The 17,157-nt window shown below is 38.7% G+C and overlaps 3 protein-coding genes across 7 annotated transcripts in view; 2 read left to right on the top strand and 1 right to left on the bottom strand.

Moving 5' to 3' along the window:
- The window catches only part of LOC139934121 (uncharacterized), a 37,316-nt gene extending 32,223 nt beyond the window's left edge, over positions 1-5,093 (bottom strand). For 2 of the 3 annotated variants that reach the window (XM_071928409.1, XM_071928410.1), the window contains exons 1-2: positions 4,955-5,093; positions 3,518-3,622 (exon numbers count right to left, since the gene is read on the bottom strand). In XM_071928409.1, coding sequence (XP_071784510.1) covers positions 3,518-3,622 — 105 coding nt within the window. In that variant the 5' untranslated portion in view covers positions 4,955-5,093. Of the gene's footprint in view, positions 1-879; positions 1,161-3,517; positions 3,623-4,954 lie in introns of those variants that run through there. The other variant, XM_071928412.1, reaches the window with a different exon arrangement.
- Positions 1-11,171, top strand: part of LOC139934123 (mitochondrial substrate carrier family protein ucpB-like) — a 62,183-nt gene extending 51,012 nt beyond the window's left edge. The window contains exon 7 of the transcript XR_011785696.1: positions 11,161-11,171. The gene's annotated coding sequence lies outside the window, so the exon portion shown is untranslated. The remainder of the gene's footprint in view (positions 1-11,160) is intronic.
- Positions 7,402-17,157, top strand: part of LOC139934119 (cadherin EGF LAG seven-pass G-type receptor 2-like) — a 125,825-nt gene continuing 116,069 nt past the window's right edge. For all 3 annotated transcript variants that reach the window (XM_071928408.1, XM_071928406.1, XM_071928407.1), the window contains exon 1: positions 7,402-10,601. In XM_071928408.1, the coding sequence (XP_071784509.1) occupies positions 7,676-10,601 (2,926 nt within the window). In that variant the 5' untranslated portion in view covers positions 7,402-7,675. The remainder of the gene's footprint in view (positions 10,602-17,157) is intronic.

The following is a 17,157-nucleotide window of genomic DNA, read 5'->3' as shown; positions in this document are numbered from 1 at the left end:
TAATGGTTAAAGACTTCTCTTGAAATAGTATTCCATGAAATGCTTTACTTTTTGAGAAAACATTAAAACAATTATCAATTCTCGACATCGAGAATTACGGATTTATAGTAAACACATGTCATGACACAGCGAAACGTGCGGAAACAAGGGTGGGTTTTCCCATTATTTTCTCCCGACTCCGATGGCAGATTGAGCCTAGATTATCACAGGTTTGTTATTTTATATATAAGTTGTGATACACGAAGTGTGGGCCTTGGACAATACTGTTAACCGAAAGTGTCCACTGGCTTTAACCACACTGAATGTTTCAAACTATACCTCATCTCACCATCATCCACATTATTTATAACTTGAACTATTTTGTGATATGTAGTTGTGAGCTGCATACCCTCATCATATGGAAAACATAACGGACAAGGGCCACTAACACCGAGTCTGTCATCACATTCACAGGGATGAAGAAATTCCTGCTACATCTCATTCCCAGCTCAATTAATTTTAACCATTGTCACTGAGCAGTTTTGGAAAACATATTTAAAAGCTTATTACACGTTGATCCATAAAATCAAGTTTCTCAAAAAATGTTTTATTCTTTAGCTCAGCAAGGTTTTCGTTTGGTTTTGTTCTCTATCCTTGATGAAATACAATCAACAAAGAAACAAATCATCAATTTACTCCTAGCTGTGATGGACACATTATGTTTTGAAAATGTTAGACTCAAAAGACAGAACAAAATACTGCTAAAAAATTGCAGGGTTTGTAACTTTGCATGTTTGAACAGACTCAATTTGTTACATCCACTAAGAAATACAATGTAAAATAAAGAAATTGTCAGCTTGAATCAAATTAATCAAAATCAAGATAAAGACTTTCTCTTACCATTCCTTGCCCCTCATTCAGAACCATGTTAAAGGAGCTTTAAACCACATGAACCAGGCAAAAATCACATCCAAAAAAATAGATCACACAGTGACTCTGACGGCTCAAATATCTCCACAGTTACCGCAGGATTCTTCACAAAATACAAACGGTTTCAGGTTGCTTGTGTTCTAGACTATTTAATCCTAAACAAGTAGAAACCGCTACTCCAGGAAATTGACTTTTATTTCTGGTGATGAGCGGAGCTGACCTTTTCGTGCCGAGCAGAGGGGTGATGAAAAAATCACCACGATCAAGCGGTGAGGTCACACTCTGCCTCTCGTACAAACACGCCGCTGTATTTTGTGCTGACAAACTTCCTCGAAGAGGAAGGGACTTTTTACATTGCGGCTCATGGTTGGAAGGGATGGGGGGATGTGATTCATTCCTAAATTTAACGACAGGTTTTATGGGGGATTTATTGGGGGGCTTGTGTAGAGGGGCTGGACAGATTCGACACCCATACACCCACGACTTGATGATGATACAGGGGCAACAAACGCAGGGTGTGGGCATGACTACAAATTATTTTTGAATATCGGAACAGAAGCCATTTACATTATAAGACAGTTACAACCTGTAAACCAGTAAATAGTAATTTCACCTGTAAAAACTTTACACATTTTTAATCTGGTGTTGAAGTGCAGTTTAGGAATATTAAAAAACATTTGATAAATTTTTCTAGCCTACACTAGATGTGGCTCAAACTTGACCGGGTTTCCACTGGAACTTCATGACTTGCTGTTTAAAGTACACAAGGTGTGCCTGAATCATGTGTTAAAATCTAATTTTCATGGTAAATTCAATCAAATACAGTTGAGTGTGGTGCTCAAAGTCTGCAGGATACATACGTACATGGAACATTATGTCAAATTTATTCAAACATTTGTGTAACACACCCAAGTGTGAAGCCCTTTTCTCACTACTATGTTCCCTTGGATTGCCCAGGGAATAATGGCTGGCCTTTTTACACTATGATCCTTTACTCTGCCCCCCTCCCCAGTCTGCCCAAGCATACCCCAGGGAAAAGCCACCCCTGCTCAAGAGTAGGGGTAAGCTTTAAAACCCCAGGGTAATTTTTTTTAATGTGCAGCCGGAACCCTTTTGAATAGGGACCTCGGCGGGGGACAGTGGGAAAGTGAGGTGGGATATTGGTTGGTTAAAACAAGTCCTGGGGCCTCACAGGGAATTTGAAATACATTGTGAAAAAGGCCAAAATGTTCATTTGGAAATCCAGTCCAACCTAATAAGGATTGCAATTAAACATTTGCAAAAAAAAATTTACAAATATGTTTGCAGCCTTTGCAGTCAATTCAATCTATTCTAGTACGGTAATTAGTGTGTCTTTTAACGCACAATTAATTCTATGCCTAATTACTCAGTTTTGATGGTGAACACCTGTCCAGTTGTCTGAATTTAGATATTAGTCAAACTTCAAAGTGATACAAATAGTCAAACTGTTAAAAGGAATCTTTTTAAAGAGACATCAAAAAGACTGAAGAAACAGTTTGCGATCCTACTGCTGCCCACCTAGTTCCAAGGAACTTCGTCACACGGTTATATAGCCAACTTAATCCTTTATACCTGTAATTTCTGTTGTAAATTATTTACAAGAGATTGTAATGATGTAGAAGTGAATCAAAATTTGTGTTATATGACCAATGTATTTATTTATAGATTAACCTGTGTCATACAGTACACCCACCCATGAGATTAACTATGCATTCTTCAGCAAAGGAAGTGTGAATCATTTCAACGTATAATTTGTAATAATTGATATAAAGCCAAACATGTCACAAAAGGTCTAAATTACACAAACAATTGGGAAAAGATATATCTCTGATTAATCTGAAACCTGAATGGCGGCCCCTAACATGTGTAAAACTGAAACTGTTCACAGGAAACAATACCACTTACTTGACCCCAATCAATCACAAAATTAAACTGATTTTATTTATTGTACTTTTTAGTCAAAGACAAAGAAGGCCTTCACGTAAGAGTCTCAATGGTTTCTTTGGTTTGCACTTCCTGGTTGGCAGTAAACACAGCTTTTACAAATATTGTTTCCACTTTTCTTTTACATAAAACTTTAACCAGTGTCCACTGTCGAAGTATATGAAAAAGAAAAAAATTGTGCTATAGAACATTTCTTTTAATATTCTGGTGGAGTGAATAAAGGCCTCCCTGTGTAAATGTGGTATTGAGCAAAATACATGTTATAACAGGAAACACCAAATATCAAATGATGGGTAGAAAAATCAGGCCATTAACTATTTTTGTACTATGGGTCCTTTTGGTTGGTAAGTAGTTTACATGGTCAGCTAATCCTAATTTCTTGAAAAGCAACCTCATTGGAACTTAAAGAAATATTCCCAACTTTACATACAAAAATGTGAATCGGTGATACAAAATTGCAAATTAAAACTAATGGAATGAAATTAAAATGATATGATGAAATACGATGGGACTCAAAATCAATCAAAAGGTAATATTTTTTTTATAATCAAATACAAAAACAGATAAATGAGTTTTAAGATTTAGTTAAGTAAATGAGATAGCAACTACTCTGTTCTTTACTCAACTCGCAGTAAGATCTTACCTTTGTACCTAGTAATTGAAGCACAGCATCAAACTCCTCATCAGTAAAGTTTAGAAGGTCTAGATGCGAGATTGCAGGACTTGAATACACACCAGAACTTGCCATCTATTGTAAATTATTAATCAAAAGGGAATCTATTTTAAACAAGATCAAATTGCTAACAGTTTTCATTTGTGTAACCAGGACAGTATGAGACATGAAATCCCAACGAGGTTATGACAAGATCTATAACAGTTCTACTTTCCACTTTAAAGCCTATTAAGTGCAGCTTTGTGTTTGTTTACACCTAACTTCTAGTTTGAGTTGATTTGTACCTTCTCAAATCTCCATCATAAAGTCACCTTACTTTTATGTCAATCTGTCAATTTTAATATTGATGAATGAGACTAACATCGAACCGTGACTAATTTAAAAATTAATCATTCTAATAAATTCTAAAAAATTGCAGTATCTGCATTCAATTCACTTTAATACCAAACACTTTCAGGTGCTTTTTGTTTAAGGTACAACCATTGAAATAGTTTTAACTAATGTGATGGTAGTATGGTATTGATATACTTATTTAGATTCAATTATTAGTTAGTTTTTTTAAATTTAATAAATAACTTGACACACGAACAAAATCATTATAAGGGGAGACATTTATTTTTTCAGTTTACTCCTCCAGTCCATCTTAACAAATGTTTTGTGGCCCTTTACTTTGTTTTTGAATTCTTACCTGAATTCAAAACCAAAGGATTCATGAAGCCAAAGAAAAACAAAAGCCCATGTTACTTCATTTAGTCTGTAGATCATTCATCATGTAGTGAACGGTCATCGTGGTCCAGTGGTTAGACTGCAGGACTTGAAGTTGCAATCACAAGGTTGTGGGTTTGAGTCCCCCAAGCTAACAGTAACAATAACAGCTGATTTCAAAATGACTAGAATATGTATTGCTGTCTAGTTACTGAATCACAATGTCTTTATATGTGCAATTCATAATCATAGACGTTAAACCAATGTTTGTAAGAGAGTTGTCTGTGTCCCCCCCCCCCCCCCCTCCCCAGTGCGGTGGGAGTTTGATTGTCATTTGTCTGCCCCCCCCCCCCCCCCAGTCAGTGCGTTGAGAGTTTGATTGCCAAAAGCACAAGTTCCCTTGCCTTGCTTGAGCTTGGCAGGAAGATAATCTAATAAACAAACTATTTAACTCATTCCCATGCATGCATTTACCTAGAACATTATCTGACCGTCACGCATGGTCCAGCTTCCTTTATCAAACCTTCCAAACAACCCCCCTCAATCGTCTTCTCGTCTTCTCTTACTTTTGATAAATATTAAACAATAACATTACTTTCCATTTATTAAAAGAATTCTCAACTACATTATCGATTATTGATACATTTTTGTTATCAACGGATTCCCTGCATGTCAAACTACGAAAGTCAGACTCCAACTTACCTTTTAGCCACTCAAAATAAGCCTACGACTCCAATCTATTAGAAATATGAGTGGGTACTATTCCAAACGTCTCGATGAAGGGTGGATTTACGGTCCTTTTTCCACAGCAAGAACTGCTTACGCCCTGAACGAGCGGCCATTTTTCTCATTGTTCGGACAAAAAGACATCTGCCAAAAAAGTTTTGCTGCCAAAGGAGGGCGCTGTCTCACAAAAACTTCTCAATAATCCTCAGACGTAGGCCCTTTTCGAAACCACGGCTTCGACTCACTGCTCTCTTTAGACGCCAGTTCTGACTCCAGATTCGGCTTCGGCTCAGGCTAGCCTGGCCCCGCGGTTGTTTTTTGCGCATGCTTTGCGTATCCGTACGTGCTCATGCCTTCACAGACGAGAGAGCCTGAAGCCGAATCTATCTAAGCCGAAGCCGTGGATGCAAAAAGGCGGCCCTGGGACACTGGATCATCGTCACAAAATGGAAAGCCGGAGTAACTAAAGACTGCTGGCGTCACTTTAAAATCTTTTTTAAATAAGCCAAAGGAAAAGCGTTAGGTAAATATTTGTTAGTGTGAAGAAACCACGTAGAATTATTAATGGTCATACAAGAAAAGAAAACAAACAGGATGGCATTCATGATTTAGAAAAAGGTGTCAATATTGCAAGCCCGATGCTTGGTTTTACATTTTTGAAAAGGCAAGGGCACCAAGGAAGTTTCTCCTTGGTTTAAATGGGCACCATATGAGGAAATTGTAAATTTCGACTGGATCATTCAAGGGCATCAAGGCTTGACCAGGGGGTATGGGGGCAGTCGCCTTTGTTGCCATGCCCCAGTAAAAGTATCATGCCTGTGAGTTGGAGACAGTTCACAAAACCATGAATTGGTTGAGTACACGGCCTATGCGGAAAGGAACCATGCACATTTGATTCCCAATGTGCTTTGGACTGTCATTCAATAGAAGAAACAAAATTGATATCGGTCTATTATGTAAATTCTGTAACACTCACACAAAAGAGGTCCCTAGGCTTCCCACAAGTTTACTATTGATTATAGTTTAAACAAAACATTCGAGAGAAATTAACTATGCCGCCCCTTCTTTTTTAAATAACGACACGAAGCAACTTCACCACTACATTATTAATTAGTTATATGAAATGGATTAGTTCCTCGTCATCTATAATTAGGCAAAAATTGAACAGCCACTTGCTGCTGGATAACGATCACGGGAGGTTTTTCACAATCTTTAATATTGTGATCGGTGGCATCCGAAATCGAAATCAGAGCCGCACCGTAATATCTATCTAGCGCCCTCTTGCGTTTCATGGAGGCATTTTCTCGTTCCCGTTTGAGAGTAGTCAGGGTTGATTTTTCTCTAAAAGAAAAAAATCTAACAAGATTAAAAAATTAAAGCAATAAATAACATACTAAGGAGGTCGCTTTTATTTTGTTGGTCATCACCCCAGTTTTGTTTGTAACGGATGGCTTTAGTAAGTATTAGTTTGTCTGTCACTTTGTATTTTTGTCCCGTTTTTCTTTGTATAGTTTCTTCCTTTCCACTTTTACAAATGTATCTTGTTTGAGAACAAGATATGTGACCGAGTACTGGATTGGGACAACCTGTAAAAAAAGTAACACAGTCCCCCCTCTCAAATGATTTTTCATGTGAAAGAAGTTTTAGTTTAACGTGGTGCACATCTATCTTTCAATTTGTTTGCCAATTTTACCAAACCAATGTAAGTTGTTCACTTCACCCTAATTTCTCAATGCATTAAAAACGAAAAACCCAAATAGACAAAACAAAACAAGGTTTAAAATAATAATTGTAATAAATTATTGAAATGCTACAATTAATTATTCTTTTTGTTTTAATTTTTGATTATTTGGACGACTTGAAAATTAAGTAAAATTATATTCACCTCCATGGTTTATCATACTAATTATTTTGTTGTAATTTTGTATTTCTTGCTTGTGGTTTCGTTTTCATTCTATTATGCGGCAGGCAGGGCACATAATAGTATAAAAAAAAAATCCGGACAAAGTCGTAAACCATGGTACATAAATGTACCTTTTTATACAGGTGTATTACGACACAGGTGGGCGGAGATGAACATTCTTGTAGCAACGGTATTTGTTGTTGAATTTGATTGGTCAAATCTCACAAGTGGCTGTTCCGTGATGCGTACTTACGATAACATAAATTGTAACTAATTACGTATATATTACCATATAAAAAAACTACACATAACTAATATTACATAGAAAGGTTATAAATACTATTTTGTACAAGAAAAAATACATGACTTTACTTTATGCGTTGATTATTTCCATCTAGCGTTTGATATTTGTACCATACAGAGGGAAATGAGAAATGTGGCTAGCATGCCAATCATTTACCATCTCAGCGCAGCCGCAGTTCTGCCATTTTGAACAACACACAAAAGCTACGTAGGAAGGAGAGACTTGTCGACAACATCCCTGCCGTTTTTTGTACAATTTCGTCCAACATGTGAGGATTTACTTATCAAAAAATGGCCGCAGCAACATAGAAAGGCAGTTCTGTAGGACTATCCATCGAATTGTGGTTTGTAACTGTGTTTCAGTGTTGTTAGAGTACGTTTAAAATTGATTAAATCGCCGTCGCAAGACTTCGGTTGTCCGCCGTCGGATCTCCAGCGAGTGCACGGGTGTTCACTCGGCGGTCGTCTGCTGCACGTTCGATGTTCCCGTGATGGGTTTGTGTACGCTTTGTGGACCTAGCGGTGTAGCACCACACCGGACTATGGCCCGTTTCATGTTCCTGTGGTGCTTGGTGTATGCCTTCTTTCCTGGATCCCTTGGGGCTACTTTCACGGTACACATATCCCACATGACATTACCAAGAACGCCGATATTTAATGCAAGTTTCGGAGATGGACATCATTGGTTGTACAGCATTCCTCCAGCACTTATTTCAAAACAAGCAAGACATCTCGTCAGACTTGATCAAAGCAATGGGATCTTGACTTTACACAAAGATATAAATTGCACAACTTTGCATGAAAATCCATTCCTCTTACACATTGAAGCCCGAAGAAGTAGGACTACTTTGTCGTTATTTGACAATGGACCATCGGAGGTTTTCGTGCAGATGCCCGTCACGATACATATTCATGGCGGGCATTGTAAATTGAAGCACATGAAACAGGAGAAACACAAAGAAAAAGACAAACATATAAATGAAAATGTTGTCCTGGATCATAACAAACAGATCATCGTAATGGATTTTCCCACCGGATCATGTTGGAATACAGAGGAAGTAATACTTTCAATGAAAGACTTCCTGCCAAGCTCTGCTTCCCATTGCCATGTTGATTACACACTGAATAAGCATAAGTCGGAGCACAGTGCGTTATCGTTGAATGAAAGCAGCGGTGATCTGGTGTCATCTAAGAGTACCCTTTGCCTGCACAGACCCAATGAAGAACATGTGTTTGTTACTCTGCAATTTGCAGCCCCTTGTATGCACTATTATCATCATCGACGCCGTGACTCCGAGACTGGGCTGCGGATTAACCTACAACTTGATCTGCGAGCAGTTGGGACAAGTATGTTTCCAAGAGCAGCAGCAGCAGAAAGAGCTGAGCCAGGTATCAGTGCTGTGAGATCACGCAGGCAAGCACGCCGCAATCGCACCCCGAACTTTCCCCAAGTAATGTACATGGTGAACGTTCCCGAGGAGCAGCCCATCGGATATATTCTGTTGACGATCACTGCTACAGACTCGGACTCTGGAGAAGCAGGACGGATTACGTATTCAATGGTGGCAGAACGTGATGGTAGAAGTCAGAACATGTTCAGTATAGACCCGGAGAGTGGAACTGTAACGACAACACAAGTATTAGACAGGGAGAGTATTGAAGAGCATTTCTTCCAAATCACCGGCACCGACCATGGATCACCTCCAAGAAGCACAACCGCCTTCCTCCAAATCACAGTTGATGATTTAAATGACCACAGGCCTGATTTTGAACAGACTGAGTACCATATTCAAATCGAGGAAAACGAACCGGCTGGAACAACGTTACATGAGGTACACGCGAACGATGGAGATATTGGATCTAACTCAGATGTTCGTTACAGCATCATGAATCTAGATCCCCCAAATGATGCATTCAATATCAACGCCCGTTCAGGAATCATTACAACCCGTGCAAGACTTGACCGTGAAACTGTCGGTAATTATAATCTACTTGTTCTAGCCAGAGATCTTGGCACTAACCCAGGTTCGCTCAATACAACCACTCGGGTATTGGTGACTGTCTTGGATGAGAACGACAACTACCCTCAGTTCCAGAAGCGTATCTTTGAAGTTTCAATTGCTGAGGATTCCCCTCGCAACGTCATGATTGAGACAATAACTGCAACAGACCGGGATGAGGGCTCCAATGCCGAAATCCGCTATAGTATGGTGGGTGGTCAGGGTCACTTCAATATTGATACCTACAATGGAGAGATTATGCTGATTTCCGATTTAGATTATGAGAACACCCAGGCCTATCAGTTAGTCGTACGAGCACAGGACAGTGGTCGCTCGGCACGTTCTAACTCCACGCGTGTCATAGTGAATGTTGAAGATGTTAATGATAACTATCCGCGATTTCCAACCACCCTTTATCAGACCTCGGTGAGAGAGGATGCTCGAGTTGATTTTTCTGTCATAACCCTGAATGCTTTTGATGGTGATTCTGGTGAATTTGCCCGCATCACTTACAGCATTCAAGAACCAGACCCGACTCTACCCTTTACTATAAATTCAGACAATGGTTTGATCACAACATCCATGAGGCTAGACAGAGAAGTATCCCCATTATATGAGTTTACAGTCGTTGCAAGTGATCAAGGCGTTCCGCCCAAAACAGCGACCTCTGAAGTAGCCGTATCAATTACCGATGTCAATGATAATGCCCCTGTGTTCACCCAAAACGAATATTACGGTCGGGTTGATGAAGATGCTTCACCAGGGCTCACAGTTGTGACAGTATCCGCAGACGACCCCGATATTGGTAACAGCGTCTCTTACCAGATAACAGCAGGCAACACTAGGAATCGCTTCAGTATTATCAGCCAGAACAACCGTGGAATGATTTCAGTGGCCCTACCACTGGACTACAAACAAGAACCACGTTTTGTCTTGACCGTAACTGCATCCGATAATGAATTCTCTAGCATGTGTCTCGTGTTCATCAACATTACAGACGCCAACACATACCGCCCAGTGTTTGACCAATCTCCATACAGAGCAGAAGTGAGAGAAGATGCCCTGGCCGGTTTCGTTGTAGTCCAGGTTCATGCCACTGACGGAGATGTCGGAGAAAATGCCAGGATAACATATTCAATGGATAACATAGCAAGTTTTGAAATCGACCCGGATACTGGAGAGATTAAAACGCGTGGATGGCTTGACCGTGAGATAACGTCGAGCTATACAATCCATGTGACTGCTACGGATCATGGAATGGAACCACAGCTTGACACCACAGAAGTTGAGATCTTTCTTATTGACGTTAACGACAACCCGCCCGTCTTCACTGAAAGTTCTTACTCCAAAGAGATAAGTGAGAGTGTTAGTCCACAGTACATGGTCATACAGATTGAGGCAGATGATGCTGATGAAGGTGAGTGTTTCTAGCCAGTTCACCAAATCGTTTGGAAGTTTGGGAAAACATTCCGTGTCCACTATCCTGTCACCACTATTTCACTCGTTTTTCTATCATTTCGGTAAATTAGATACAAATTTATGTCAAAACGAATGACAAGTGGTGGCAGCAAACAGAATTTTTTTCTAAATCTTTCTCAGTTTTGTTTTCAAGTTTGACACACATAATTGTTGCAGAATTAGTTGTTAAATCAAGAGTAAAATCAGACGAATTATTTGGAGATCTAGTTGCACTCCATAGTTACAACATGAAAGTTTAAAAATATTCTTCACAAGTATTTATTGGCAAATTCATTGAACATTTTTTTCATAGTTCCATACACTAACAGCCACATACATGCCTGCTATGTATGACATTAGTTCCCCTTTAAAAAAATGTTGGTTTCTTTGATTGGTCAGTAAGTGGCCTCATTGTTGATTATCATGCACTACAGTAAAACTGTGTACACAAGAGATCAGAGTTTTCTTTGCCTTTCTCCCTTGTAACACTTCCCAGTGATATTTCATCTGGTCCTCAGTCATTTCAATTAACACATGTACAATCCTTTCTTTTAATCTTGTGACGTCCTCATTTGGACATGAACCTCCGAACTTCAGCCCTTCCTGTGCCTCTCAGTATCTTTGGTCGACCATTCGGCACTTGAGCCCAAACCAAAACCCAAGTGTGAAATCTAACCTCTGAGCGGATATTCCAAATGAACAATCCCTTCGTACACCCACTGCCCAGTTTCATTCACAGTGTTAGATTTAGCCTCTTCAATATTTAGATACTCCAGGCTAAACTGCAAGGTTCTGAAATGAAGAAAAGCTAGTCAAACCCTTTAAAAATGTAGGGGGAAAAACAGCCGTAAAAAAGAGAGTATAATATTATCGTTTTGGGCTGCCTTTGTCTGGATGATTCTATTGTATGATGGTGATTTAAGGATTTGAAACTTGATTCCATTTCAAGCCCTTAGGATGTTGCATTGTATTTAATATAGGTAAATGCTGGGTCTGTTTGGGCAGAAAAATTCTTAGTTTTACTATGATTAGTTGTTTTTTTTCATAATAAATGCACAGTTTTTTCTAAACAAGCAGTCAAGGTAACAGAAAGTTGACCCGTTGGTTAGCCAATATTATCATAGTGAAATTATAATCAAGTTTGAATGTAGATGAATCAATACCTTGTCTTCATAATATCAATTGATTTTAGGCAGGATGGATGAGTTAACACACACATTCCTCACACACTTGGATGAATTGGGATGAAGGTTATATTGTATTTTGTTAAATCCATAATTTTTTTAAAGCTATGGAGAACTACAGCATTGGTTGAAAAACATTTTATTATGATACAAAAGAGGCAACGCATTATGTGATCTCAATATGTGCTCATTCAGGATTTAATTAATTGACTGAGAGGAGAGGTTACTTGGGTTTATAGAAGATGGTTTCATGAAAACTATAGTTCTCTTTCCATTATGGCCGGTTTCTTAAGAAGAAATCCTGCTAGCGCCTATGCCAGTCTAGACATGAGTGTGTAGACTTTAGGGTAGGTTCTTAATTGCAAACCGGAATGGACTTGATTGCCCTAGTGTTACCATTAATTTATTAAAGCCGAACAAAATTAATACTGTGTTTCTAATAAGTATCTGTGAACAAATCCAAGTTGATTGGATTTTGTTTATAATGGGGATTATGATAAAGTTGTTTGTACTTTGAGAGAACACGTCTGTGATAATTTTAAAGTGGAGAGAAAATTATATAAAATAGGCTAATTTTAATTGTAAAAAATAACCCCCTAAAATGTTTTGAGGTCAACAACTTGACCTAAACAAAATCCAGTTGGTCGGGTTACCATAAACACAACATTAGTTTTGTTTGGCCCAAAGTAAGAGTCCTCTTTAATGGCCTCCAGTCAGACTTAATGCAATTTGAATAACAATCAGAATCTTAAGAGCATAATGCATCGCTCACAATTGTGTGCGTACACTATTTCTTTCACACCAACTTATTGCCTGTGGCTGTCACAAGGTTAAACGCTCTATGTGTTGTTGTATTCCAATTAATTTTCATGGATGTTGGTTCATGTTTTCAATGACAAGTGTACATTATGTGTGCATTGTACCTGTTCAGATTACACAGTATTTCTTCACCGAATCACCCCTTTGGACACTTTAACTTTTGTATGAACTGATTCATGCATATAAAAAAAACACGCATTCTGCCTCCACCATATAAAATGAAAGATTCCCATTGGTTGAGGATGTGTCTGATTTCATCTTTAGTAGGCCTAAGTACTGTAGGTGTGCATTAAGGAAATTGCACAGAAATATAATATGCAAATTATTTAATGTCTTATCTGGTCACTGTCTAGATGCATGACATCCAAAACAAACATAATTGTTTGAAATGAAATGGGAATGATAAGTCAAGATTAAATGTAAATAGTCCTGCAGGCTTAGAAAATACAGAGTGAAATTCACCAAACACTTTATTGATTTATTGGTAGACTTTCTGCATTCAGACTGTTCTGCATTCAGAGTGCATAAAGAGGATGCTGTAATTTGCATGGGACTCCTGAAGCGTGATAATTTGACAATTGTCTGTTGTTAGCTTTAGATAGTGCTAAACAGTCATGTAATTTATCAGGATTTTGTTCGATTTCAGGATTTTGTATTGGACTTTCTTCACACTCAGACTACTTTGTATACTTTCATCATACATTTTCAACATGTATTACAAATCCTGAAGTACTGGTGGGAAAACAAGCACTTAAATGGGGAAAATTTAGTGTTTAATGTATTTGTTTGCTGTAGGACCTATTACTACAGTTTTTACAAAATGTAAGTTGAAGTGATATAAATATAAGGGTGTAGCAAGGACTTTGTTTTCAGACCCTAAGGATCTCTTGGTGACAAAACGAGATTTGTATGCAGGCCTGTGCTTTTCGTTTTTTTGGAAGGGCAAGGGCACCAAGGCATTTTCTCCTTGGTAAAGGGCACCCTATGAGGAAATTGTAAATTTCTCCTGGAGCATTTCAAGAGCACCAAGGCAATGACCAGGGGGCATGGAGGCTTATGCAGGCATGCTCTTGTGACTGAAAAGAGAGGATCCATCCATGATCATGATCTGTCTCAGTTGTCATTCATGACCAGATTTACTGCACACAATGTTTATCCCCTGAAGCAGTCCGACAGTATGCATGTCCAATGGTTTACCATGTTGTATGGTAATGATAAAAACGTATCCATTATAAACACTTTTTGCCTCTGATGTTCATAGTGTATCCAAGTTCCAACAGTAGGGCGATCTCTCCAGATTTCTTTCACTGGCAATCAATTACATGCACCTGCTGGGATGTGTCTTTGTTCACAGCAGGGCAGGTGAAGGTGCCAGGAAGCACAACATGGTAATACTAACAGGAATAGTGCTTTTCCCTCCTGAAATCTATCAGGTTAATTTAGTTGGCCTGGCAAATCATGTTACTTCATGTCATTACTATAAGGGAGCTGAGCATGTTGAAAGATATGCGTGTTTTGAGTGGAGCTGGAACTAAATATTGATGCACAGACAAGGAATTCATGCAGATATTTCTAAAATTTTACCGAAAGTGCTATGTAGTATTTAGGATACGTAAAATAATAAGTTGATTTAGTGGCAGAAGTTTCTGAGGAAATCGTTCTCAATGAATAAGTTTAACTCAACCTTTACCATCTTGAGTTCTGAAAACTAAACCACGACAGTCTAATTATTGATAAACAAAGTTTGACTTCCTGTGTGGGAAAATTATGTTCCTCATATACTTGAGTTGGCAACTGTTGTAAATCAGGTAATGAAAAAAATGTCTGATACCTGTAGTACTGTAATGTATACCATGGTTTTAACAAAAGTGTGGCCTACATGTACAATATGTACACTGTACTTAAAATGTACACATTGTAATCAGTATCATCAGTTCATTACTGCAGCTTTACATCTGTACATGACTAGCCTATCCATGACAGGCGTGTTTGTGGTTGTCTGTGTGGAATTCTTAATGTTCAGTCTCCAGCGTGCAAACATTGTCTTTGTCCAGAGGTGTATTTACTTGTGGACTTTACAAAATGACTTGTTCTGGCCAGTTGAGTTGCGTTCAGTCATGTGAACAAAGGTATTTTCTAAGTTTTATCTCACTCAGCTGAGTTTTTGCCTATCTGTACGTACCATGCTTTCATTTGAATTGGTGTCCCAATAAAAACCTTTTTAAAAATATTTTATATTATGAGCTTACAATGTGTACATCGTAATAATTCTGATAAGACTCCACTGAATTGTGTACAGCAATGGCTTTTATCATTGCAGTTTATAACAGCATGGAGGAAGACTTGGGAAGGGTTTGGGGCAAAGACTATCTGCTATCTAGACTCTGGAGAGTGTGGCCTTGATCTCTCTTAAAAAATACTTGTTGTTTGGGTTTGATGTATTGTCCTTGTTAAATGCAGGCCCATGTGTACACTGGGACACCCAAAGATATTAAGTGTAGGAAGCTTTCTCACATTGGAAGAGGTTGTAGTCTCACAACGTTTTACACAGGGTTGTTAAAATATTTAAATGCAGTGTAGTTGTGAACCCTCACATTATGTGCACAGTTTACACTGCAACCTACAAACAGTGCAACCCAAAAACCAGCCCTGAAAAATCCTTTGTTAAGTAACAACAACAACAGCAGATAAACTCCCTTGAGGTTTGACCCAGTAATGGGGACACATAATGTAAAATGACCCCAAATGTATGGTCCATTTAAAGCTTGCCCCTTGGGTAAAGTCCATTCCTGGTAACTCCATATCAGCATTTTTTTCCCATTTCAAATCTGCCACAATTGTGCTCTTTTTGTTGTTGAAACATCACAGTGAATCATATTGGTTATTCCTCCATGGTTATTCTTTCCTTTATTTTTAATCCAGCCCACAGGCACTGCCTGGATTTCCCTTCTAAATCTCTACAAAAAACACCATAGATTGAAATTTGTGAAAAGTGAAAAAAAAGAGAAGTATTGCTACTGTACTCAAACTCGTCTGACGACAGTCTACTCCTTTACATTAAGCTTCAAATACCAAAGGTGCCTCTGGGGTTGGCTCTGTCTTTCCTCACAATACAAAACCAAAATTAAATTTATTTGTTGCAAAATCCAGATTTCTGGTAATTGGACATTTCTTTCTCTTTTTTTCTATTTCGTTATTGATTGATGGACATGGATTTATTTGGGGGTTTCGAAGCAAGTTTGAACTGAATGAGCCAAAACCTGCCTTTAGATTGGAACTGATTGTGTTTGCTCACCTTATAATAACGTCCTTGGCTGATGGAGTTGTCAAATTAGATTACTGTTTGGGTTCATTTTATTATAGAGGTCGTTCACACGCCGTACTAAAGTTGGTCTAAGTCCACTTAGACCGGTTCGGGTTCAACTTTTGTGCGTGTGAACGCAAATAAAGTTAGACCGGATCGGGTTTAAACCCCAAAACTTAAACCGTCCAGCGAGGCGGTCTAAGTCTAAACCGGTTCGGGTTTATCTTTTAACACTGCGTGTGGACAGAATGACATCCGGTTTTAACTCACAACGGACGACCCATTGTGTGGTTCAATGCACACGCCCGGGACCCGGAGTGCTTGTATACGGTTTCTGTTGCCTCTGATGCTGAAAAGCACCGAGTATTTATATTACTTTCTTGCCGCTTACCGAGTTGGCGAAACCCTCTCGATCGGTGTATGCAGTTTAACACAGGCCCACGCCCATGATTTATTAAATTCTGAAACAAAATTATATTTTCTAAGATTTTTTTGTTGAGTGTCCTATAATAAATTGAAACTGTTTTTCATGCGTATACTACGAGCGCAGCGAAGAAGCATATTTTTTAATGCTTCTCACATGTACAGCGCTGCCATCCCATAGTGATCACTCTCTGATATCCCATAGTTATCCATCACCGATCCCGTGGATGTGCCTTTCTATTGCTGTCACCGTTACTAGCGTGCTGTACTTTCAATCTAGGAGAATGAACTGCAGTGGGCGCGAGGCTGTGTGTAGGAGAAAATTCCCTACACCAGCAATATCACCACGTTGTTGTTGGGAAGTTGGGAAAATACTGCAAAGTACATGTATTTACGTAACTTGCACGTGTGTAGTTGTCACGTTGACCAGCTTTTGAGAGATCGCAACTTCCAATCGATTGAAGTACAAACTAAAAGTATTTAAATCGGAAACAGTGGTATAAAACAAAACACAAAAATGAAAAGTGTTCTGTTTCATGGAATAATTATGGACAATATTTTGGTGAGTTTTCTCGGCGGTTTGTATCAATATTTTGTTTGTTTAAAAAAAAAAAATTCGAGTCGTGTTCATGTTTGTTTTAAGTGCCCGTGTACTCCCAACCGTAAAACTGTTGCTGCGTTCGATTGAGCCATTTGTATCCAATAATTATGCCCTGATGATCATCCATGGCATGGGGCACTCAGTATCTCGGCATACTCGGTGCGTGAATCTGATGAATAAAACC

Source organism: Asterias amurensis, chromosome 2 (assembly GCF_032118995.1).
Source record: "Asterias amurensis chromosome 2, ASM3211899v1".
NCBI lineage: Eukaryota > Metazoa > Echinodermata > Asteroidea > Forcipulatida > Asteriidae > Asterias > Asterias amurensis.
This window is presented reverse-complemented; position numbering and strand designations above follow the sequence as displayed.